General features: G+C 28.7%; 1 protein-coding gene across 1 annotated transcript in view; it reads left to right on the top strand.

The window, feature by feature from the left end:
* The window catches only part of LOC129960591 (uncharacterized), a 147,397-nt gene that overhangs the window by 94,924 nt on the left and 25,555 nt on the right, over positions 1-26,918 (top strand). Inside the window, exons 4-7 of the mRNA XM_056074089.1 lie at positions 4,097-4,201; positions 13,303-13,368; positions 23,528-23,716; positions 25,611-25,844. Coding sequence (XP_055930064.1) covers positions 4,097-4,201; positions 13,303-13,368; positions 23,528-23,716; positions 25,611-25,844 — 594 coding nt within the window. The remainder of the gene's footprint in view (positions 1-4,096; positions 4,202-13,302; positions 13,369-23,527; positions 23,717-25,610; positions 25,845-26,918) is intronic.

Below are 26,918 nucleotides of genomic sequence, written 5' to 3'. Positions count from 1 at the left end.
TGTCCTGGTGATTGAAAGTAGTCTAACATTTCGGAAAAAATTTCATTATCTGGGAACATAAAATCTCGAAAATTTTATTCAATAGCGCTAGTAGAGTTTCAAAATGAACCTTTAATGTAATATATTAATTAATCACTTTAACTTTTATTGTAATTGATATTCTGATAAAAAATATAATTCAAATTTCAATGCTGAAAATGCACTATAGATTTGTTTCATTTACTGTAAATTTTTAGATAGTTTTGTCTTTATTAAAACTTTAACGGAAAAATAATGACAACTTTATCTTGTATTTTTTTAATTAGTCTTATCTAATGAATATAGTCTTAATTAGTCTTGCAAAGTAATGAAACTTGTATTAAAGTTAATTTCGAATATTTTTAGTATTTTATTTATTGTTATTGCAGTTAATTTTAATAAAAGTCAAAAGAGAAACTTAAAAACGCATCTTTAAATTTGAAAAAAAGAAACCTGGATTATTTTATTTCGTAAACTGAAAGATAATCTTAGCTGTTATCAATTTAACTGTCAGTTTAAAAAATCAATAAACTCTTCAAGGTAAATTAAATATAAAGTAGTTTATTTTCACTTCGAGAAATTTTTCCAATGACAGATATACACGAGCAATAAAAATTTCCCATCATCAAGTTCAAAATTCTGCAACAACAATGCTGATACAGCGTTATCGTGATAATCTCCTAGGAAATTCACTTTTTCAGAAAACTTTTTACCCTCTTTTTCCTCCTCCCTCAAGAAATACGTATATTTTGAAATTTTTCCTCCAATAATCTCTGTCTTTTTGTTGGAAAATATCCTCTTATCTCCTCCGGAAGTATGCTGCTCGTCTTTCCATCATTGAACCAACCGTCGAGTCGTCCAAAATGCAAGTCGCCGAATCATTTTCGCATTAGAGCGAAATGAGTTTTTGGCTCTAAGACACGATTGAAAGCAGTTTGAAGAGGAAATAGTTTTAATTTAGATCATGAAAGTTTAAGCTACTTTTTCTATGCCGTCCTGCAAGGATGCTTATTCCTCGATCTCCCCCGTTTACTCCTTTGCTGTTAATCAGAAACTTTTAAAAGTCATACATAAGTATTTATTTCTGAAACCATGGCAACTTATCTTTTCCTTTAAAAATTCTTAAGAGGTACTCAATTTTAATCGATGCTATTTAATTGTCTCTAGTGAGGAAATCTAATGATTTTGAAAGGCTGGGTAAAATCTCGAGAATTATGACAATTACAGAAGTAATATGTCATTATTTTCGTTTTAATTCGATGATGAAGTATTCAGTTTTCCTTCCTTTTTAACACATAATTGTAGTTTGATGCGCTTTGTTTGCTCCTTAGGAATAATTAATATTTTTAAAAGAATAACGGAAAATTTGAAAATTTATTTTTCATGGAAGTTACATCAATTTACCTTCATTTTGAGGCAATCTTTCATCTGATGTGTAATGCTAATTCGATAAGAATAATTAATGCATTTGAAAGAACAAACAAAATTTTGCGAATTCATTCCTTCGGTACTTCTCTTCTAAAAGAAATCATAAGCATCGCTTTTGGATTAACTATTCTTTGAAATTCTCTTGTGTGAAGATTTGACTTCAATAAACCTCTCTTAAGTGAATTGTGAATTCGGTAATTCTAAACCAATTAATTCAAATTTTTTAGACGAGTAAACTGTTCCTTTGCACAAAGCTTTTCAAATCCTTGATTTTGAATACAAATTATGTGATTTTTATGGTGAAACAAAAATGCTGCTGGTTTTTTCTTGCCTACAATAATGATTTTTTGAATAAATAGTTATGTTGTGGAACTGTTAACTGTCCCACTGTTGCTGACAAGCTGCCCTCTTGTGCTGTTGTACTTTGCGTTTTTGACTCCATGTCCTGTTGTAAAAAGGCTTCTTATGCCGTCTTGGTAGATAAAGTTTATAAATGAACTTTTGGGATACCTGTATTTACAAACGAACAGATTAAAGATCCCTTTATATGAAATTTCTTGCAGAAAAAAATGAAAATTTCTTTCTTATTTTAGTTTAAATATCTTCTTTTTTTATACATTAGATGATCAATTTTCAAAAACTGTTGCTTAAAATCGAAACATGCAGCTCAACAACAGTAGGGAAATAAATTGGAACAGTTCGTTACTTTGTTAATGAGTTTTAACCAAAAAAATTCAAAAAAGGGTAAAAATTTAGTCATTAAAGAAGCTTTGAAGAAAGAAGGGTTTAAAGGGGGGGAATTTATATTAAACTGTTGGTCGTTCTTGATTTAAGACATGGCGTTTCTTTTTCATCAATTAAGCAAAAAAAGGAAAATAATTCTTCCCTTTTTAATAAAAATTTAACACTATTGAGAGAAATTTATGACTTTCTTGTACAAAGGAATTTATTATTCTTATGAAACAATGTCTTATTCTGAAACCATTTTTTGTAAATAAAAACAATAACTATGAAATATGCGGTATAATAAATTATATCGATTTAAAAGAGCTAAATTCTGTTAAAATGCCAAAGCTAATTAGAAGACAATTAGAAAAAGGCAATCTGGGCCTGACTACCAATTATTCTAAGGTTATTTTTATTTTAATAAAGTGCTTGAAAGCATGACAAATCATTCGAGTCATTTAGTATATATGAAGCATTTTTTAACAAAAAATAAATTTGCTAATATTCTCAGATTTATTTACTTTTTTGTTGAAATGTTAAATGTTTGGATAATAAACGCTGTCTAGAGTGTTCTGAATACACTTATCTCAATGTATCATTCTAAATATTGTATTGCTTAGATTCTTTTGAATAAAGACAAAATCTTTTTCAAACTCATTTTCATTGAAAGAGAAAAATCTACGTAACTAAAGGACTATTTTTGCAAATGATATAGTACATTTATCACAAATCAGTTATAAATCTTACGGTTTTAAAGAAATTGCAAGCATAAAAAGGGCCATGTAATTGTGACCGTCTGACTTTGAAGGAAACAAGATAAATGACACTTGACTTCTTTTTATGTGTTCCATGTAACCAGTTGTTCTCTTTTTTTGAGAAAATGAGCTTTACCTGCTTGGGGGATTCTGATCAAATTCGAAGTCTGAAACTGTAATCAATCACTAATCTCTAGACCAGAAGCTAATTAAAGCTACGTTTTTATTTTACTTTATGAACCACAAAGCAGAAATTCATTAGCTGACATCTACGTATCTTCCTTCAACAGCATTTCCAACAACTTAGGCGATTTCGAAGTAAATTCATTTTCTGATGCATTCGTAATTTCTATATGCTAGAAGATACTATTTTAGCTTTGAATTATATTATACTATTACAACTTTGTATATAAATAGAAACTCGGTTTGTTTCAAAAGTATTAAAATTAAACTTATTTCAAGTATTGGAATTAAATAACGATTTAAAGAAAGCCCTGGGCCTGAAAGTTTAACAGATTCTGAAAACATATTCTACATCGTTTGCTTTTTCATTTCTTAAAGTGATTTTTAAGAGAGAAGCTTATCAAATTTCAATCATGTATTTAGTTCCAACCTATGTCGTTCCACATCTACAATGGGTTGACAGCCGGACAAGAACTACGGACACAAGATCACACATAAAATTATGATTTTTTTACTAGTTTTACTTGATTTCCGGGAATAATACAGCAGTTGCCGCCGTAAAAAAGAGAAAATGCTACAGTTTGCACACAAAAAAATATAAAAGTTTTAAAAATCTCTTTTTATAAAAAAATTACAAATGGAAAACAGATATGTATTGATATTTAAGAAATAAATACCTATAAAAAATAGATATATAGATTTAAAAGAAGACTCTATATAAAAAATAATAAATAAAGAGAAATGATATATAGATACAACTTTTGTAAATAGTTTCAAATACTTTTAAAGTAACACTAAATGATATTTATATCTGTTAGTATATTAGCAAAAAGTCAACACATAGCCCTAATTAGTCTATAGGCACAGCAGGAAATAGTTGCAGGTGTAAAATTGAAGTTTTATTACATTGAATTTTTGTCATTTAATTATTTCATGATTTCAGTAGACAATATGCTTATATAAATTTAAATTCTTATTTTTTATAGCCTATGACAAAGCTTAATACGGACCTAGAGCAAGTAAATGTAACTGTAGCTCTGACTAAAGGTGTCAGTGAGCGAGATTACAAGGATCAACTGCAAGAAGTCAAGGTAATCATTTACAATTAATACTTTTGTATTTCTATTGATTCTTTGATTGTATGTAAAACGAATATTAATTATTTCCTTATATTCGATTTGATTTTAACCGCAGATGGAGAGCTCTTGGTTTTAACCGCAGATTGAGAGTTCTTGATTTTAACTGCAGATGGAGAGCGTCTCAGCAAATTCATTGTGACCGTTTCTACGTATTATATATTAAAAAAAGAAAGTTTGAATGAAAAATTACTAAAAAATAAGCCGGTAATCGCTGCAAAGTATTGACAATCTGACCATTGCAGCAGATGTGATGAGAGTGGATATATATTATCAGTTTAAATAATACTCCTTCAATACTTTCGAAACTTACAAAGCATTGCTCTTTTGGGCTTAACTACATATTATATTGGAAAAAAAAATAGTTACATCACATGTTAAAGGTTACTTTGAAATGATAAATTTGTGTGCAAAATGTGTAGATTGAAAAAGTTTTGGCCAATAACTATATTATTTTTTTTAAATATGAATAAAAGTCCAAAATTTTAATTTAACATTGAAAGGACAAAATTTTATTAGTTCTGTGCTAATGACACTTGGTTTTCGGGAATAATTCTTTATATAGTTTTGAAATTTGATCAGAAAAATGGGTTTTCTCATTTGAAATTACGAAGTTTGTATTTATTTCAATATATAAAAGACCCCTTATGAAATTTTTAATTTAAAAATCTTTATGATTGCATTAAGGTATCCTTTACAGTGATACCTTTTTTATGACTGTATGATGAATAATGATGAAATAAAGCTGACTGGTACTTTTTTTTCCTTCGATTCTCCAAATCGAAAATCTGGAACACTCGACTCTGATTTTTATAACTTGAAAGGAAAACAGCATCAACGTTTTGTACAAGTGTTCTGTATATTGCCAAACAGCGATTATGCAACTCTCTTATTAAAATGGCAACGTCTCAGATTTTTAGTAACGATGTTCAATGGTTGTTATTTTAGTCAGGCCCATTTCTTAACATGGTTGTTGCTAATGACGTCATTTAAAAGCGCTCTGATTCACGCCTATTATCTAATTAGGTGACTCTTTCTTTAATTAAGAAATAGTTGAGAAGGATTCATCTAATTAGATAGAAAGCGTAAATCAGTGACATGAATCATGGAAGCGAGTGTATTAAAACATTTCATACAGAAATTATTGGATAAAACAAGGTGAACACTGTTGTCTTAAATGCATTGTATTTAAAATCGAGCATACCTTAATTTGCTTCGCATTGACAGTCAATATGATTTTAATTTGACAATCTCAATAACTACTGTATTTGCAAATTTTTGGCTAGCCTAATTTCTCTCAGCTATGAAAACCCCACATTATAGTGCTTTAATTTTCTTACAAATATATAATTGGACTTAAAAAACAATAGAAAATATTAATGGACAACAAAAAATATATATAAGTGTCAGTGCAGACATTTCTTATTGTTGTTGTTTCTTATGGCACTTGCCATGGACAAGCCCGCTGTTACGAAGACAGAGATTTAAGCCGGTGGGGGAGCGTCTGTTGTTTTTTAGTAGCGCCAACTAGGGCCAAGAGTACGACTTAGCTACTCACTCATCACTCATTCGCTTGTACAACCCCTTTCTACAGGAGGGCACATTCACACATATCACAGATAGAACAACGGAAGAACAACCATGCCCAAACAGGGACTCGAACCCAGGACGTCCAGATCACTTGGAAGACGGGCTACCCCTATGACATGACGCCGGCACATTTTTTGTGGTTCTTGTTAATGAGAAAATGCTTTATTCAAGTTTCTTGTTATATTTATGCTTGATCATTCTATATGCAATTCATTTCGACAGATAATAACACATTTTATACTGCGCTACAAACCTCTAAAAAGCTTACTATTTTAGAGATTAACTAAGGTAGCAAAGACAAGAATATCAGTCATTTTAGAAAAAGCATTCATAAGGAAAGATCCATACAGATATTTGTGTGGGTTTCTTCCTTTTTTTTTTTTTTTTTTTTTTTTTTTTTTTTCAAATGACTTCTATTTCTGAAAGGCGAGAAATTCTAACTTCTACATTTTTGTCGAGTAAACATTTAAAATTGAAATAAAACGACAAAATTCAACGTAACATTGAAAATATCCACTGGTGTTAAAAAAAAATTAGAATTTTCTCTAGGGAAATTGTTTATGTGTGAACAAGTGAGAGTTGAATTTATTACAAGTGGCAAAAAAAAGAGAGTTACAATTGTTATAACGAATGCCTAGTTGTTGATGAGTCAACTTTACTTGATTATTAGAGAGGGTTCGATTCATTCAAAACTTAAACGGATGAAAGAGGTTTTTTTTTAAAAAAAATCAAGAATCAAAGTAAATAAATTTCATTTAGACTATTTTTGAAGCTCAATTTTATTAGTGTATTAAAAAGAAGAATGGTTTTTATTTTAATTATTTTCTGCTTTTTAATCCGTAATTTAGAGTCATTTTTATAAATATTATGGTATCTTTAAATCAGTTTCCTCTCAGATTCCTTAATAAGTGGCGCTACTTTAATGAACTCAAAATTTAATTAAAAAATAGATTAGCAGATACTCGGTAATGTATTCGGCAATGAAACGACGTGGTATCAACAGAATTTGAAAATGATAGGTACGCATAAAGGAAAGCAAGTTCGTAACAAAAAAAAAAATTACGAATATATTTTTTATGAAAAAGTTTCTGACATAAAAACCGGCTTGTTATTGCTACGAATAACGGTATCAGTGCTGATTACAGCTGTATCAGGGCTACGAATAACTGAAAAAATATCAAATAGCAAAATCTTAGAAAAACAGTTTACGACATTATCTAAATGATGCCAAGCGATGGGAGATAATAGAACGTCTTGAAGTTTACCAGGGATAATCCAAAATAGCCAGCACCATAAATGTCAATCATTACATCATTTCATGCTTGTAACACTGGTATCAAACGAAAAAACATTGGTATAAAGTATAAAATTGGTATATATTGGTATAAAGTACAAAAAGTTGATGGCCAAGAGACTACAAATAAGATGTCACTTCATCTGGCAACGTCAACAAGAAAGGCTTTATCAAGCTAAATTGTTCATAAACAGTTACAGACAAGTCAGCTGCTTAAAATGAGACATGTGACTTGAGTTCCATTGATTTTCATACACAGAAACCGATGGTTCAAAATAGATCTCGTTTTGATTCTAAAGTGTCCCTAATATAAGTAAGCTAAGCACAAATAATTTTTAAAAAGACAGTGTGTTAGGATTTTAAATTTTCATTTAGAATAACAGTTTCCAAAATGTGCGTTCGGTGCCCTTGAGAATCACACCTTCCTCAGGAAGCTGGAATACTATATCAGGAGCTTAATCTCGATGTAATTTAAATAGCAATTCGATAATATAGTTTGATTCTTCTAGCTATTAAAGCTAAATTCTTTGGAAATTACTATCATAAAATCAAATCATCGCTCAAAAATCAACGTGGAAAAGAAAAAGAGATTAACTCTGTTTCATTTAATTTGACGAAATATGCAGAAATTAAGTTCCATCCATGAACTTAATTGTTATATTCATTAGCATTTGTTCAATTAATTTCAATGTGACGAGAAGCGTATTTTATTCATTTTTATCTAACTTGCACAAAAAATCCTTTACTAGTTTACAAAAAACGTTTTGAGGGTATTTAAAACTGACTGCCTTTAAAAATTCAGGATTCAATATCAGCGCTTGGAATTGAAAAAGTTTCCAAACCACTGTTTGAGTATCTACACTTCTTTCTCATTCACTTACATTTGATCACTTTTTTCCAGAAACAAAATAGTAATTTTAATAGATGTTTTCAGTATTATGTGAGAAATCCGTAAAATCAGTAAATATACTCTATATGAGAGAATCATTTTAACGAATTATGTGAAATCAGTTATCAGGGAAATACATTATCTTCCTAATACTCCAAAGCGAAATGTTCTTTTAAAAATTCTAAAAAATTGGAATTCTCAAAAAGCCTTAGTTGCATTTATTTCTTTAAATCTGTAAGAGTTTTAAAAAAAAGAAACGCTTTCACAATTTAATGATTTTTGCTTGATCCTTCGAAAAAAAATTAATTTCATCCTCCAACGAACAATTGATATATCGCGGATCGAGAAAATTTCCTGTTAAACATTAATGGGAAATGACATCGTAAAGATGAGTATAAACACTTGATAATATTCCACACATTTCCCATGCTCCCTAGTTTTCTGTATTTTATATATATTTTAAAGGATAAAAATTCCATTAAAAGTAATAACTTATTATCGAACATTCCCGGATCATATAATCGACGACACATAAATCAAGTCAGAGCTCATTCTAGATTTTTATCCAACGTGCCTTCTTCCGGAGATAAATGATAAGAAAAGAAATTAGATTTAAAAGGCGTTCGAAAAAGTTAAACTTGTTTCTCAAACACGATTTATTACCTCCATCAGTATGTAACATCAGCGTACCCTCAGATTACTCTCGAAGTAAATATATCGATTTAATCCCATATGAACTTTACAGCAGATTCACTCTTTGAATCCAACAGAAAGCCTCATGGATGGTGAAATTGCACGTAATGTTGCTACATAAACTTGTCACGAATTATTTGGATTTTTTTAAAGACTTAACTTAGAAATTTGAACACTTTGAGGAATGGAACAAGGTAATAAAAAAATTATGTTTTAGAAAAACGTATGTGCTGCTATGAAGAATTGTAAGTTTGGTACCTAATCTGTTCCTTAAAGCTTTGATATTTGTCTTCGTTGCAAGAAATTTAAAAGTATTTTCGGAATTTTTATAAGCTTTTATTTAATGGGTTTGTTTCCCATTTACTTCATATTTATAAAGCAGGAATATTTTAATAGTTTTTTTTTTACTGATGCGATAAAGCATTTAAATATTGTGCTTTTATGTGTTTGAATATCAAGAAGTATGCAGAAAGAAACATTTGTGAGATGGAAAATATATTGCGCATAATTTCAATTTGTATTTACAAACAAACAAAAATTAAGAAAAGGACAATTTATGCTGCCTCGTGTACCTTTATTTAACTTGACTTGATTCATGTCTTAAAGATGAAAATTTGCATTTCTCGATTCCTGATGAACTAGAATTGAAAATTTACTCCCTTATGTATTCTTAATGATAATATTCTATTTTAATGTTTTAAAAATTCAACTATATATTAATCTATGAATTTCATTAAATTTCGCTTGATGGCTCAGGTGACGTCCTGGTTTCCAGAGGATAGTTCAAAATTATGAGATTCATCCCAAAATCTCCTTCGTTTAGCTTTGAAATTTAACTACACTATATAAACTCAGAATGGAGTCTTAACTTTGAATTTGATTCACTTTTTAAATACAATTATTAAAATAATAGAAAGTCAAATGCCACCTTAAAAAAAATTATTGTCGCCAGAAAAGTTGTACAAACCTTTTTCTCAAGTGCAATTCAGATGCGATACATATGGCATCTGTATCCTCCCATTGCAGTTAGATAACTCAATTCATTAAAAACCACAAGTGATCAACTCGCAGAAGAATGACTTAAAAGTAAACTCAAAACTTCTAGAGTTTTTTTTTTAATTAAACTACTTTCTTTTCAAATATTGAGTCTCATTATACAAAATATCGATATATTGAAACTAGATTCCCTTAAAATGTATCACTTATAAATAGAACAAGATTATATTCAAAATAATTTAAACGGGCGTACATATACATGCCATAGGCTTTACTGTGACTCAGTGTAAAGCATACCTTTGGGAGCAACGGCAATCGTCTAGTCTTATCGTGATCTAAGTAATACATGATTAATTTTACTCTTGCGATTTGCGTGGGTTGAGAATTAATTTTGTTTTCTGAAATATCTTTCCGGTCACGAACTAATACACTTACTTCTTGCTTTTATCGCGTTGAATTACATTATATTGTTTGCGTTACATATAAGAAACATTTCTATTCATTTCAAAATGATCTGAACCTATTTGCAAATGCTTCTCCTATGTAGCAACTTTAAAAATCCTGCAGTTGGAGGGTTAACCATAATTTTTGTCTTTAGTCTTTGAAAAAATTATTTTGGATGTGGATTTAGTTGTGAATTTGCTATGAGTAAGATAAAAAGGAGGTTTTGCCAAAATGAAAGAATCAGTTTCTTTTCATAGTTTGAATTCATCTGTTATCTTTAAAAAAATTTTTGGTTCTTAAACCTTGTATCTTAAAACCTTGTATCTTATCCTTGTATCTTCCTTGTATCTTAAAAACTTTGTAAAACAACCTATAAACTTTATAAGATCTAGAATTTTGAAGATATTTTAAATGCGTCTTACTTACATGTCTTTAGATGTAAATAAATTCTTGCCGAAATTATGAATAAGAAAACAATATAAACTCTTCGTTTTTCGAAACGTATATAGATGATAAATCAATGAAAAAAAATGAGAAGCTACCTCAACATCTACGTTAAACTACCTGGAAAAAATTTGTAAGACTTATTATTTACATGGAAATAAGTTTCAAAAGCTTCCAGACAAAAAAACAATACTTTTATCGTTTTAGATGGAAAACATTCAGTTCAGTGACACTCTGTACAAACTGTATATCATTATACTATAAGGAAGATAGTTTTGTTATATTAACGTCCCGTTTTAAAGAAACACTAGGGCTATTTTGAGATGGACCTCGTAATTTTGAACCACGGTCAGATGACGAGGACTACACCTGAGCTAACAACCCCCTCCCCTCAGTACACCACACCAGCGGGAGTACATTTGGTCCGGACTGATTTATCGTGCACCAGCCCCGCTTACACGACGGCTTTTCGTGGAATCGGGTCACGAACCTGAAACCCTCCCCGTTCCGAAGCCGAGACCTTACCACCAGGCCACCGCGGATCGCTATTAGGAAGAACAAAAATTTTATAGTGTGTTACAAGTTGAGCTTCCATGTTGTTTATTTACTAAAGAAACTGGCTGCGTCTGCTCCGTTTTACGACCTTTGTTTATTCATAGCTGAAAAATGATGAACCTTAAAAATACGATTCATTATATTTTTCTAATTTTTGTAAAATGTACTGAGAATGAAAAATACTTATATTATACTTCTTATGAAATTTTGAGTCAATTATATAACTATCTAATCAAAAGTATCAGAGTCTTCTTGAATGTACACATTTTTTTCGAATACCTCCAGAAAAATCGGACGAACTGCCCTTAAATTGCAATTATGTAAAGAATATACCCAATTTCATCTTTTACAGTAAAGATTCGTTCATGAGGGCGTTTAGGAGACTGACCAAACATTCGTCAATTTCTGAGCGGTCCCCATGAAACCCTCTTTCCTAAACGCCTTCATCAAGAAGATACTGATTTGGAATCACCCTATTTTACTGAAAACGGACAACGATTTGCAACTTTCGTCAATGATTTCACTTTCAGTGGGTAATATTTGCATGCATTTTTACTAAATTCGAGAAGAAATAAAGTTCTTTAAAATCCCAAATTTTTCAGCAAATCTTTTTGCTAATAACAGGTAGCTCTCAACCAATATTATATGAAACTAAAAGAATATGTGACAATGTAAAACAAAACGAAATAAATATTTTGAATATTCAACGAAATGTGAGTATTTGAAGCAAATAATTTTTAACAGCTGATATGTGAAACGTAACACATTTTCTCTTTCTCAATTTCAAAGTTAGATACATAAAACAATCAATATAAAAATTCCCATTGCATGTCATTAAAATTCATCATGGCCATTAAGAGAAGCTAAATGATAGGATTTTTCACAGATTTATCATTGGCGTTAGAAGTAAAATGAAAAGAGATTTTTCGCAGATTGGTATTTAAACTTGAATCTTCGAATAATGAGCTATATAAAGATGAGAAAAGGGTCAAATGTATCTAAATATTTTAAACTGAACCCTAATTTAAATTATAATACATCTGGCAGCATAAAAAATCAATAAATTACATTATTCCTATTATTTGAACAAATATTAGAATTGTAACACTATATATAATTAAAAGCATCAAGACACCTATAAGCAAAAGGGGGGAAAATCAAATTTACGATACGTTGTTGACTCGATGAGAATCTTGCACTATATTATCGAAATTAAACAAATGAATTGCAAACATTTTTAAAGATCGCTTTCAGTAAAATAGAAAATAAGTAAAAATGAAGAATGTTGCATTCTTCATTCAAGTTCAATCCAAAAACAACCATTGATTATCTTTAACTTCTGTGAAAGGAATTAACTTTAATATCATACCGCAAACTTGTTCAAAACAATAGCTAATAATATTAAAAAAACTAACTAAAAACTCTTATGAAAATTGCAAAGATTATTTATAAGAATATTTTTTAAATAAGTAAATATAAAATCTCTTACGATGCTTTTAATTTATAAATTTCAGTATCCTAGATAAGACAAATATTACTTGATTCGTTTGAATAACAAAAATTCATTCCAATGTTTTTGAAGAGTGTAGGAAGAATTAAACATTTATTTTCATGTTTTTATTGAAGCGATCAGCTAAACTAATATCGAACAGCAAGAAAATGCTCAAGTTATTCACAGAAACCCCAAGGAGAAATCCTTTCAGCAACTTCAATTAATTTTTTAATAAAAAAGAAAAACTAATTGTTTTTTACATGTACAAGGAGCTTTTCTTTACTTAAACTGCTTGATTAAATCTAACCGCTCGATTATTTTTATTTAAAATTAATTTATTTTTTATACGAAAATAAAAAAGTTTATGAAAAATTCTTGTCTGAAAACAGAAAGCTGGATAGCCCTTAGATTTCAAATCAAAACTCTACTTTTTATTAACAAGCATTTGATAAAACAGCTATATTTTTTTTCTATTTAATACATTCAATGCATAAATCAGTACATCGATCTGATTATCATTTGTTTTTGTCAGCTTGTAAGTTTATAAATTTTATATTCCTTATAGTTTATAATTTGTATTCATAATACTGTATTTTTAACTTTTTTTCCTTTAAATGAAGCTAAATATTAACAAAAACTCAAAGAACTTTCTTTTCCAGAATCAAGACTGCCGGATTATTATTTGCAGTTTCTCTTCTTCTCTTTTCAAGAAAATATTCTGTGAGGTAATGGGATTTTTCTTTCTACTTTTAGTACGGACGAATCACTTAATTGGAGATATGGATCTCATGAACCAAGAATTTTTTTCTGGGAAATTTCCTTAAAAGAATGCAAATGTAGAGAGCACCAAGAAAGAGAAAAAAACGCAGAAAGATTCTTTTTGTTTCTTAGATGTTTCCGACAAAATAAAAGTATTTTTCCGTCCATATTACTTCATATGCATTGGCCATTCCAACTGCTAAAAGAAGTGAAATCTCTCTCTAATTTTTGGTTTCAAAAGGAATTGCTTTATCCTCTGTATTAATGTTTATTAATCCCTGCAATTATTTATTAATTAAACAAAAGAGAAATAGCTTTAATTTGCTTCTTTGTCAAGCTGGAAAACTGTAGAACTCGTTACTTTTTATAATTTTACGATTTTAGTTTCTATACATCTGAAATTAAATTTTTATATCGCATATTATTAATATGGATCTTTTTTTAACGTTTTTGAGACCATTTTTTATCTTGAAGTTTGTTTGCTTGAAGGTTAAGAGGTATGTTCGACAAAATCTATCTAAAATATTTGTTCTGTTTAATGTTTCTGATAACCGTGTCGCTTCTTTTAGTAGTTAGTATAAGGCTTTCGGTGTTATTTTAATTTTATATATGTTTTATATGATTACTCAGTAGGAAAATAAAACAAAATTTGGCAGTTACTAAAGGTTTAAGAGACGGAAAGTAACCTCATAAATTTTTCAAGCTTGCACTTTGCTTTATCTCTTGTTGTATAGGATAGGATGTGATTTCCCTTGGTACTGACACGATGAGATCACTTTTCCTTTCTTTGATTAGATCTATAACTCACCCAAAGTTAGCAGAGGAACTTTTTTATTGTTCCTAAACAAGACTGAAAGAATCTTTTGAATGAATGAAGCCACCAATTTCTTGAGTTCTAGCATACTTGTTAGTTCAGATCTCGATTTAAATAATCTTCAAAGAATTCACGAAATTCTGTCCTTAAGTCGATGTTAAAAATTAGCTTGAAGTTTCAAAATATATTTGCAAGATTGAGATATTATTTGCAATGCAGTTTTGTCTTGAAATTTTAAATAATTTGCATCAGAACTAAAAATCTTTTAAGAATTAAGAGAGGAAGTACCCTTTGCCCACCCATATATTTTGCCTCTGTTGATGCATAAACATAAATAATATATTTACCCGTGAATATATTCCTGTATAAAATGAAATCGCTGACTTGTATAAAATGAATCTTGTATAAATGAAATATCCTGTCTTCAATTATCTCAATGCATTCATAGATTCTTTTATTTTGACAAATTTTTCTTCAGTTTATATTTTTTATATTAAAGCAAGTATAAATTGATGGGAAATATGCAAATTATTGCATTATTAAATTATTATTAATATTAAAATATTAAATTATTATTATTATTAAAATGTGTAATATAAATAATAAATTATGGACGAATTCATGCAGTGTAATACTCGTAGCCTAGAAGAAATTTTTTCTATGCCACGGGTATTACACTGAATTCGTACTATGGGATATAGCAAGATGTTTCAAACTTTAGCTCAGAAAAAGCAAAATTAAAATTAATTTCCAATCGATTCTATTATCTTCAAGTGCAGAGAGAACGGTCTAGAGACGAGCTAGATTAAAGTATTCCGCGATGCTTCCTACTAATGATCATTCAGTCTAATCCAAAACTCAATATATAATAAAGATACACAAAATCCTTCTCAAAACTTGCTTTCTTCAAAGAAAATCCCGGTTATTTACGAAAAAGGACGTATACATGAAAAAAAGTCTGTTCATAAAACTATGATGGTAATAAATCATAATTTTTAAAAGTTATTTCTGCACTATAAATTAATCAATAGTAATTTTTGTATATAAAATGAAAAACTCTTACTAAGCTTCTATATTTAAAGTGAAATTTCCTTGTTTCACTGTATTTTCATTTTCAGCTTAGTATTAAGTAGTGGGTATAAGATTTTTAAGTTTATAATAATTAAATACTGATATTCTCATGATAAATTTAATAAATATGTACATATTAAATTGTTGAGATAAACAATTTTCAGAGGAAAGTTGCAGTGCGATTTTTAATTATTGATCAAACGTTAAAAATAGCAATAGCAAATTACAAACTTTTATCTTCAATCAATAAAATCAGCTCATTACTCACAGACTAATTGCTTGTATACTGTAAGCACAAAAGTGTCTGCAACTGATGCAGTATGAAGCACCATATTCCTGCATTCTTGGACTTTACTAGTTATATGCAGGAAATGCTAGTCTTCGATTGCGCATATTTTATATTCGAGGTGGCAAAGTTTAGAGGGTATACAAATGTAATCGATACCTAAGGAAAAAACTCATAAATCTCAAAGTGAGTAAATGGAAACACAAAAATTTATAATTTATTCAACTAATAAAGGCAAGTTTGTAAGTGACTCTCACAGTGTTTTGAAAATATTTTAATAAAAAAAAATCCCGCTTAAATGTGGATATTTCATTTCTTAACGGCAAACCAATATCAGTTTGAACCAGCATGGACCTTTTTTTATTATTTTTATCTCCAGGGATTCTAAAATTTCAGTCGAATATGAATTTCGACTCAAGTTGCACCAGGTGCAGCTGTTTGAGCAAGGTAAGAAGTGCGCATATGTTTTCGTCGTCAAGGTAAAATGAACTAATCAAATTAAATGTGTTTGTCTTCGTTTCGTATAAAATAAAAAAAGACTTTAAAAAGTTTGATACATTTTTACTGAAAATTCGGGGGGGGGGAATAAATATAGGAAATATATTTTAGATATTAGCTTATGGAATAGAAATTTGAAATATTTACTAATAAATAACTGAGTACGAATATTTACTAAATACAGTGCATGAATAATTTAAATACGCTATAATTTTATGGCTAACAATGAAAGCCTTTTTAACAGCGATAACAGCACTCAAATGAGCAAACAATATCATGGATCAAATTTGGAATTTTTTGGAACAGTTAAAGCGAAAATTTCAAAGACTTTTGATCCTTTCATTTGCTAATTATCAAACATTTACGTTTCTATATAATAACTATTTATCATCTCAGAACGCCATTCATGACTTTAAAGATGTATTTAAAACTATTAAAAGTGAAAATTGTAGAAAGTATAAAACATAAGATATTAAAATTTTTTAGTATTTTTAGATATATCTTGGCATTATCCAGTCCTTCATTTTGTTAATAACGAAACTGCAAGGACGTTTAAACCAAGAGAAATAATTGGCAGTTTACTTATCAAAGCTAAACATATTCTGCATAAAGAACATTAGAGAATTTTATTTTTACAAAGTTTTAAATAATTTACCGTAATTGCGAAAGACCACATTGATGTTTCCTGCACTTTGGTTTTAGGAGGAATAGAGCGCATATAAAATAGCACATGAAATTAGTAATGGATTTATATGAAAAACAAAATAAATACGTGAAGTCAAATCAAAATAAATATTTTATATAACGATGGAATGGAAATGTGAGTATTGTAGAACCTTGACCTTGAATCATGACTTCCAACCAGTGTTGGAATCTCTCAAATATGCTGGTGCTGATCAAAAACAATTCAAATGTTGGTTCATAATTAATTTAAGTGTTTTTAGTATTATTTTTTTTTTATTTAGATGAATGCTAAAAACTTTCAAAAGTACCTGCACGGTTTCTGACAGTAAATTGAAGGTAAATTTGCAATATTATTCACTCAACTCAGACAGATATTATAAGTTAATTAAATTGCTACCAAAATAATTTTATGCAATTATGCTGTCGGTTTTAAATGTCATTATTATGAAACGTGAAACACTTTTTCTTCAGTATAAGTAACTTTATTTTTCATACTTTTATCATTATAAAAATAATATTGTCTTCCACTTGTAAAATAATTTTTTTGGAATATTAAATAAAAAAAATAAATTTGCAAACAAAAAATAAATATTGTAATTAATGTAAATAAATAATATAAAATATTTTTCCAACAATGACGCCTCAAAATCTTCTATTAATGAATTAAGAACTCTTTAAATATTTCTCTATAAACATAAATATTCTTTACTAAATATGTAAGAAGCTTTAACTTCCCTCTAGTTTCTTTCTTTTCTTCTAAAAGAAATCATAATCATTAAAGGTAAAAAGTGAGTTAATTAAAGTTTCATTAATTTGACGCGATTAAAGAACTAAGAAATAAGCCTCGGGCTGCAGAACATTCTCCAAAAAGTGAAGGAACCAATTTAGGCGTACATCAGACGATAGCCCTTATAAATGACCGATAATGGTAATCAATGGAAATTAATTATGTTTTTCTCAGTTTCAGCTTATCGGAAATCCTTTCTTAGTTGCATTTGTCTGACTGACGATTTGTACGATACGAATGTCAGCGCTTTATGAAGATGCATTCTATTTTCCTGATAAAAATCAGAGCATATTTTCTCTTTAACTTGACTTGGTCGAATCGAAATTCTTCATTATATTATTTGGACCTGATTTTGGAAAGAAAATAAATTACTTCATTCGCGCTTTCTTCGCGGTGTCATTAGACACCGGTCTGATGACTCAAAAAAGGATAAGTGAATGCCTTCCAAGCCGAGTTCTTTGAGGTCTTGGTAGAAAATAGAATTAAGTCATTTGGAATGCAAATATTTTGAACTTAAACTGACTTCAGGAAAAAGATTTCGAAAAGCCGAATTCTTTTACACAAGCATTTTATTATAAATGATTCTGTCTAGAATTCATTCATAAACAGGAAAATTCCATTTACTTTTCAAGAGATTTTGAATGGAAGTTGCATTAAGGCTATACATACAAAGTTTGCAATCAATTGAATTTTTTCCGATTTATTCCCTTTTAACAACAAATGCATTATCCAGGCTTTTATAAAATCGTATTTACAACAAAATAGTGACGTGCTGTTGAAACCTTACTAGCAAATATATATATATATATATATATATAATATAAGTGCTATGGCAGTTTAATAAAAATAACCTGATATCAGTTCAGAGGGCCCAGAGTTTATGTCAATCGATATCAAATTATAAACCTTGCCTTTCTATAATTTTGGCATATATAGCCTCGATGATAAATTGACTCTGGTGAATTCTTGGTTGGTTGCTCATCTTTTAGTATAGCCGAGAGGCAGGTGGAAATAGCATGGATGATTAGTCAGGTTGCTAAGATATTAGAAAAGCATTTCCTCAATTTTCTACCAAATGACTTTATTTCTAGATGCAGAATAAGAATATACAGAGTGATCTTGATGGCCTTATATCATTTAAAATAACTATAATTTGATACATAAAAGTGACAGATATAATTCGCAAAAAAGATAAAATTATAAATTTTGATTTATCTCTTTTAGCTCTTCAGAAATTTTATTTTTAGACAGACATACTTTTCTGGACATTCCTAAAAGAAAAATAGAGAGTATTCACAATTTGACCTCCTCGTATAATTCCATAGATTGACAATTTTTATATTTTGCTTAGTTCTGTGAAGTTAATAGGGAATAAATTTTGAAATTTCTTTATTTTAGTAGACTGAATCGAAAATCTGGTACAGACCTGCAATTTTGATCTAAAAGCCACTTAATAAGCTTCATTTTTTTAATTAATTAAAGTTTTGCATTTTTCTGTTCAAATGCATAAGGATAAACAAATATATACAAATACATACCTTTTAACGTATTTGGTTCAAAATCTATTTTAGTCATTAGCTCAAATAACTGAGGAGCAAAATTTACCTTCTATTTTAGTGAAACCATGAAAAACAGAGAATCTGAAAATTAAACAATTTTGACAAATGAAATTTCTAAATACAAAATAATTAGATTCATCCCGCTTTCCCTTCTTATACTTCACAAAATTATATCTATTTTATCTTGAATGTGAGCTTCATGAGTGCCTAGTATTTTTCAACAAATAGTTTTGAGTTAACATTTCTCTGTAATATTTTAAAATAATATTATTGATTATTACGACTTTAAAAAGAAATATAAATGAAAGATTTGTAAAGGTGTTATACTGACTGTTTTTCTTTTCCTTCTCACTGTACCTGGTATTAAAGCAATAATTTAAACACATTCTGAGACAAATTTATAAAAAAATGTTGCTTCATTAAATTTTAAAAATTGATAAATAGCGCAGTAACAAAAGAAAATAGAGGATAACTTTCTTTTATGCATTACCTTAATTCCTTATGTTTTTAATAATCCTTATATTTTTAATTCCTTATATTAATATCGTCCATCGTATTTTCGTGTTTCAGAATTCATAAGTTAAAATTAAGACATTCATAGAAGCTTTTTATCAGCACCGGTTTTTCGTATAAGCTACAAAAATTGTAGCTTGGGGCCTCCTCCCCCTTTCTTGAGTGAGGGAGGGGTCTCAAAGAAATTGTCCTGGTGAGAAAATGTCATGTATACTAAATTTTCTATTTAAATGGACTTATAAAAGACACCATACCTCAAATAGCCTAGGGCCTCGTCAAGTTTAAATCCACTGCATATTACTATACAAAAATAACATATCTATAGTTAGATAATTTTTGTTTAACTTTTGAATTATCTTTTGATTTGATTTATCTTTGATTCTTTTATTTAAATTATTAATCAACCATTTTTAATTTAACAATATATGACAATTATTACTCTACCATGATTTTATATTTTTTTATTAAATTCTTTTACTTAAAATAAATATTATTCAATAATTTTCTATTCAATGCTTAACTAATTATGCTATATTATTAACTTATTTTGTCATTATTTTATTCCTTTCATTTAAAACAATTATTATCCAACATTTTATTTAATATTTAACTACTCTGTTATTTTTAGAACAAATTTTGAAGTTTTAAGAAAGTTTAGGAATTTAGTGTAATTTTCATGTAAAATAAATTGGGTAATGATTTTATAAAATACTGTCATTGCATCTAATGATTTGGATATCTAAATCTCTAGGTCGATTTCAAAATTTCAGCAATCTTTCTGAAATTCAATAGTAAATATGCATTTTATTGTACTTTTAATTTAGCTATACTCTATTAAAAATTAAGCAACGTGTATTAAAATATCTAATTTCCACATTCTACATAACAACGAGCAATTTTTAATTAATAAAACTGGTTAGTGGCTATGCAATATTTTTCGAAACCATTTACTTCTTTCTTGTCCTCGAGTCAGCCATCTTAATTTGTTTTTCTTATTTGGCAAAAGAAAAAAGAAATTTTATTTTTCTCATATTTGTTGAAGGGAAAAAGCCCTTCTGAGAATTTATACAGAAGTGCGAATGAGCTTGGCCAAAAGGTAATTATATTTGATTGAATTGTACCATTTTGACAATTATTTGAAGATGTCAAAGCCTAGAGTTAATTGAACAAAAATGGCAAACAGAAGAGCTCTTGCTTGATATCAAGTATCTGTAAGGACGATTGATCTTTCTTGTCTTATTTTCTTACGGATTTTTTAAAATGGCTACTGATCACGGCACCCACTGCTTGGATATAAAACTGGAGGTCTTTTAATACTGATACACTAGGAAGAATCAGTGAAGTTTCTTGTGATTGATTTTCAATAATAGTTATTCTAAAATAAAATAAGAGCAAAATAATAAGACTCGTAAAATCTATAAATATAAGCATGTATGGACTCTTAGCTGAATGAAAATGACAGCGACCGAACTTCCAAAACCATTCGACATTTCTCAAAATAGAACATGTCGTCTAATTATATAGTATGGAAAATTAGATAGCTTATAATTATTTCTTTATAATGAAAGTAGCAAAACAGTATTTAAAAATTGTAAGGCTTTTAAGTATTATGTGTTATACAAAGAGGGAATTCAAATTGCCATTTAACGTAAGATATTTTCATTGACCCACAGTCCTGCATTCTCCTTTATGGTTGTTGTAACATAAGTTATGGTAAACGTCATATGCTTCTCACTACGATGAACAAATTTAATACGTAAAATTAATTTTCAGTGCTAAGTCAGGCACATACATGCAATTTAAAATAGTTGAAAATCGAAAATCAAGTTCAAGGATCAAAGTGGCAAGAGAATATTCCAAACTTAATAATTGCAGGCCGATTAAATACCGAAATTATCTTTTTTAGATTGAAAAATTGGTCAAAGATCAGGGGCCGGCTCCAGGTTCACGGGAGAGTATTGGAGTGTTCTTCTTCCAATCCTTTCATTAGGGATTGAAGATCATGATAAGATCTCTGAAACTGGCGCGTGAATTATACAAAGTTGCTGCTAGAATGTATAGGGAAAAGGTCTGTACAAATGCATGACCACATTATAGTTAACGAAGGCCTAAACTGAAAGATTTCAGGAAGAATTTCATCTTCGTTTCATCAGAATTTTTGTATGAAGTGTCTTTCAACCTTTTGCTCTAACTGGGGATTGTTGAATCCTATATGCTTGTCCTTGAAGCTATTTATTGTTAGTTTCCAATGTTTTTTGAAAAAATTTCCTGTGGTTCTTTTAATGAAATCTGAAACATTTTCAATTTTGAGGTCATTATGAATGATTTTTCGTCTTCTATAGTTGGTAAAAAAAATTGGTAATTTTATTTCATGTTAATTACATTTATCAACATGTAGTCTATTGTAATTAGATATAAAAGGAGAAATATAGTTGTATATTTTTTTTTAATTTTCGTTAAACACTCCCTGGGTTTCCTTCAAAGTAAACCCAACAGTTCCTTTCTTCGAAGACGGAAGAAACCCTCCTCTTCCTTTTAAAATTTCAAAAAATTCTAATTGCAAAGTAGTTGTATCTGACTTATTAAATAAGATATAAAATAGGTAATTAAGTTTTCTAAAAATTATTAGATTTTAGCTTGTATCTGACTTAGTTTCTTGGGAAAATATAACGTATAAAAATGAATATATATATATATATTGAGTGAATACATCAGGCTTCGATTCTAAGTACATATGATGTCGCTTCTCAGATGTGTAACATTTCCACTTAAAGTCTAAAAACAGTTGGGAATATAAAAGATAAATACTTTCAAATAACACTTAACAAATTAAACAAGAATATCAGGGAAGAACGAGCGGATATCAAAAAAGATCGATACCTTCATTTCAGACACAATTGTCTGAAATAGCTATATAAATGCAGGAAATAGATTAGGCTTATATGCTGAATGTGTACTGAAATTGAAAAATCATCATTCAATCTAGTAATTCGAGTAATAGCTTCGTGAAAGAATATTATCTAGAAATAAATTTTAAAAATTTCGAGAAAGATTAAATTATATTGTCATAAAAAAATAATCCCCTTTTGCACTTAGTAAGTGTGCTAACATACAGCGACTAGACAGCAAAGCAAACCCACGATTATTATTGGTAAATCTCTATGACAAATATTCTTACGGTTGCACCACCCTGCCAACTAAACAGATTAGAATGAAATCGCGCGAACACGCAAATCAACTAAACTGTTTAACGGAGGAAAGATTTGCGTACATGCACTAAGCCTTCAGTATCTTTTTTTACTATATGATTTTCTATAGAGATTATCCATATCGACTAACAAACTTCACTTTTGTTTAATGCAGATAGAGTGTAAATGCAAATCATACTAAACGCTGAAATGGAAGAAATTCTTGTTGTTAAGAAGGCACCAAGAAAGAAAAATTTTGGAGGCATATAGAAAACTTTCAAACATTCATCAAACAATAAAAACCTATTTTTTTTTCTCGAACCTATAGTATATTCAAAATTTTCACAATCACTTTCTATCTTTTTTCATAGTATTTTTCTTTAACAGAAAATATCAAAAATTTTCTGCTTTTCTACACTGAATGTTTGAGTTTTTCTGATATAGAGTTTGATGAATTTACAACTGAATTTGCAAGCATTTACAACTAGTTATTCAGTTCATAAGTCGGGGACCTAAACAAAACCACTTCTTGTCCGCTTATCTATAAAAATGATTCATTGGCTGTAAGAAAACCTTAACAGCAAAAATATGTGTGCTTAATAAAAATAAATAACATTCAATACCTGAACATTTGAAGAATTCTGGCCTTGTACAATAATAAATTAAATATGATTGTTTTCCATGTATATTTTTTATTTTCTATTGTATATTTTTTCAACTTATAGGTTTATTACTTGGGGATGTATGGCGCAGATTACGCATGGATCATGTTAGGTGATAATGACGATTCTTCATGGGAACTCGACTCAGATGCAGAATGTAACGACCACCAACTGAGAAAAGCTGTCCAAGGCGTCATTTCGGTTGGCAGTCTTTACGAAGTCGTAGGGAATGGGACCCCGATTTCAGAAAAGGTACCTGCAAACTACTCTGTCTGATACACAAACTGAAATGTCGTTTATTATCCATCATAATATGTCAATTCCTTTTTATTTTTCAATTTTAGGAAAGAAAAAGTGTTTATGTTAGGGAAACATAAAAGCTTCGAAAATGAAAATCGTTTTAATGTAGCGAAGATATCTCTTTTATATAAAGAATGTATAGTTTTAAAAAGGGATAGTCAGAATTGTATTTTTTATGTTACTGAATTAGATATCGTGAGAAATTAAGTCAAAAATAAATCATCAGTAAATTTTATTATGTGTGAAATGAAAGTGATATGAACTTATTCAAATAATGTTTGGTTACTGAAATAATTGATGTGTGAATTCTCATCACTATTTACTTACATTAGCAATAATTATTATTCGAATGAAATCAAATAATAAATCAAAAATTTGAATAAATCTGCTTTTGAAGCTTAGCCCAATTTTCAACTTGATTATTACTGCCTAACTTTTAGGCTGTAGTAATCAAGATAATATTAGCTTTAATTATACATAATTCAAAAATTAACGAAAAAGTGCTAAAAATGAAAATTAAAGCAAATAAAGTGAGAAATAAACCAAGTTTTTGAGTTACGAAAATTTGATATCAACCAAACATTTGAGTTACAACCACGATGTAGCTAGGATATGCAAGTCTCGTACTAAGCCTTTTACTCTGAATGAATTCCAGATACTTTCAGTTTGATTACCTTTGCATGAACTCGATGCATTTATTATTTGTATCATTCTTTATTTCAATGTATCCGTTGTAACTTCTTAGTGCCTAATAAAACCTATGGAAATAAAAAAAAAAACTTAAAGTAATGTTGCTTATCTTCAACTTAGAATGAAACACATTTGTAAAATAAAATGTTTGACTATCTGTTATCTACAATATTTCTATGGCATTTTCTTTAAAATTTCATTTAAATAAAAAAAAAGTTATTTCGATCGAGACCCAAAGAACTAAGAGTAAATGAGTATTAAGCTGAATCACTTAAACTGGGTTTGATCAAATTTCAAAAAGGTTCGCATGATATCATTGTGTTTTGTTTTTTCATCTTCACCATTTCCCTTTTATAATGCTTGTAGTGTAAACTTTAAAAACTGAAAACTGTTATAATAGAATTGAAGACATGATCAAAATAATGAGATCTAATCTCAACAGTCGTGTTCAACTTAAAAGACAACTATTATTCATAACAAATTATTTCTGAAATTCTATATATCAATACATAATTGCAGTCAAAGAGATTATTTAACCCTTTCTAGGGCCGTGGGAAGTATGCTTCCCACCAAATTTATCAATCTTTGTATGAAATTAAGTAGGTTGGCATAAGTTCTGAGAAATTTTTTTACAAAGACAGAAACTTAGATGCTTCAGTTATTTATCTTGCATAAAATGATGTGTCTTGATTTGTTACTTAATTATTAATTAACCAAATTAATTAATTAATCAAATTAAATTTATCTAATAAGTTAAATGAATCCCTTTTCTTATTCTAATTTCAAGCCTAAAAATATTTTGACATAATATGACTAGAAAAAAAATGTCCCTTTAAAGGGTTAACCAAAAAAGCATATAAACATAAGAAGTTAGGAACTTCGTTTTAAATTTGATATACTTACACTTTTAAAAGAACTTATAAACTCATGAAATGGCTTATTGCAATTTCATCACATTCATTTTATAATCTAACAGTAATATAAAATATAAACAAAGATACAATAGTATTTCTCCCATTTCGATAAAAACTGGACCAAATAAAATTGTAAGTAGAAACTAATTAACTAGTTAAAATGTTCCATCTCTTATGTGTCCATTCTCGCCCCTAAAAAATAATTGTATGATCTCACTTGAAATAAAAATATTTATTTGTAGTCACTGCCAGAAATACTAGAAGAAATCGAATTTGAGTTCGACTTCAAATCAAGTGGTTACATCGCTCAAACATATGACGCTGTCTGGGCAATTGCACTGGCACTGAAAGAAGTAGAAGAATATTGGAGATCTACGAATTCGACGTTTACTCTGGGTGATTTCACTTACGACAACGCTTTGATGGCTCATAACATAGCCAAAACCGTTTCCAATCTGCATTTCATGGGTATTTCTGTAAGTACATATTAAACTAAATGTAACTGTTATAATTATTTTCAGATTATTGCTATTTATTAATCAGTTACTTGTTTTACAGAAAATATAATTTAAGAAAACTACTTCCCTAACAGGAAACATCCAAACAATTGCAATCTTTATTTATATCAGTTTTTAAACAAAATTATTAAGGCTTATAAGATTAAAAAAAATACGTGATCTATGTAAACAAAATTATTAAGGCTTATAAAATAAAAAATGCGTGATCTATGCATCACATTACTGTATTTTTTTATGAAGTAAGCACTTTCAAGTCCACGGAAACGGAAACTATAAAAACAATGATATAAAGAACGAAAAAGTGGCCAAGAAGGAAGGCTATTTAATTAATTATGTACTTTCTTAATGCTCAATAAAATTACCAGCAACGATATTTAAAAGAACATTGCTATTAGTAATTATATAGTCTCAAATGTAAATTGCGAACATCTCTCTTGAAAAATTCTTTACATAAATGAAATATAAAATTTATTCTTACAAAAAATAAAAGTATTTGTATGCGCTTTTAATACATAGAAGCATATAATTTTGTGTATAAAATTATTAAAGTTGGCATCAAAAATTTGGATCCGCAATTTACATATAACAGGATTCATGTTAGAAAACATTACTCATATAAATACATAGATCCAAAGATATTGAAAACAGAAATTTATAACTTTGTTAAATCTTTTACATTTCAACGATAAGAGATTGCATTGTAAAAATATTTCTTAATATCAATTTCTTTGTATTTTTTACAGTTTATAGCCCGAAATATTGGAAGTTTAAAGCTTGGGGACTTTTTCTTTTATGAATTTTGGGACTGTAACATTTAAATTTTAGAATTTTTTTATTTCATTGTGTTTTAATTAATATATTAATTGCTACTTTTCGCTTTTTGTTTTGTATTTAATTTATTTTTTATGTGTTATATAATGTATTTAATTTATTAATGTTTTTTCTAAAAAATAAGGATATAAATCAATTTAATTAGTTTTAAAGGCTAAATTTTACTTGTTGTTCAACAATAACTAATAATATAATAATGAA

The sequence above is a fragment of the Argiope bruennichi genome, chromosome X2, assembly GCF_947563725.1.
Source record: "Argiope bruennichi chromosome X2, qqArgBrue1.1, whole genome shotgun sequence".
Taxonomy (NCBI): Eukaryota; Metazoa; Arthropoda; class Arachnida; order Araneae; family Araneidae; genus Argiope; species Argiope bruennichi.
This window is presented reverse-complemented; position numbering and strand designations above follow the sequence as displayed.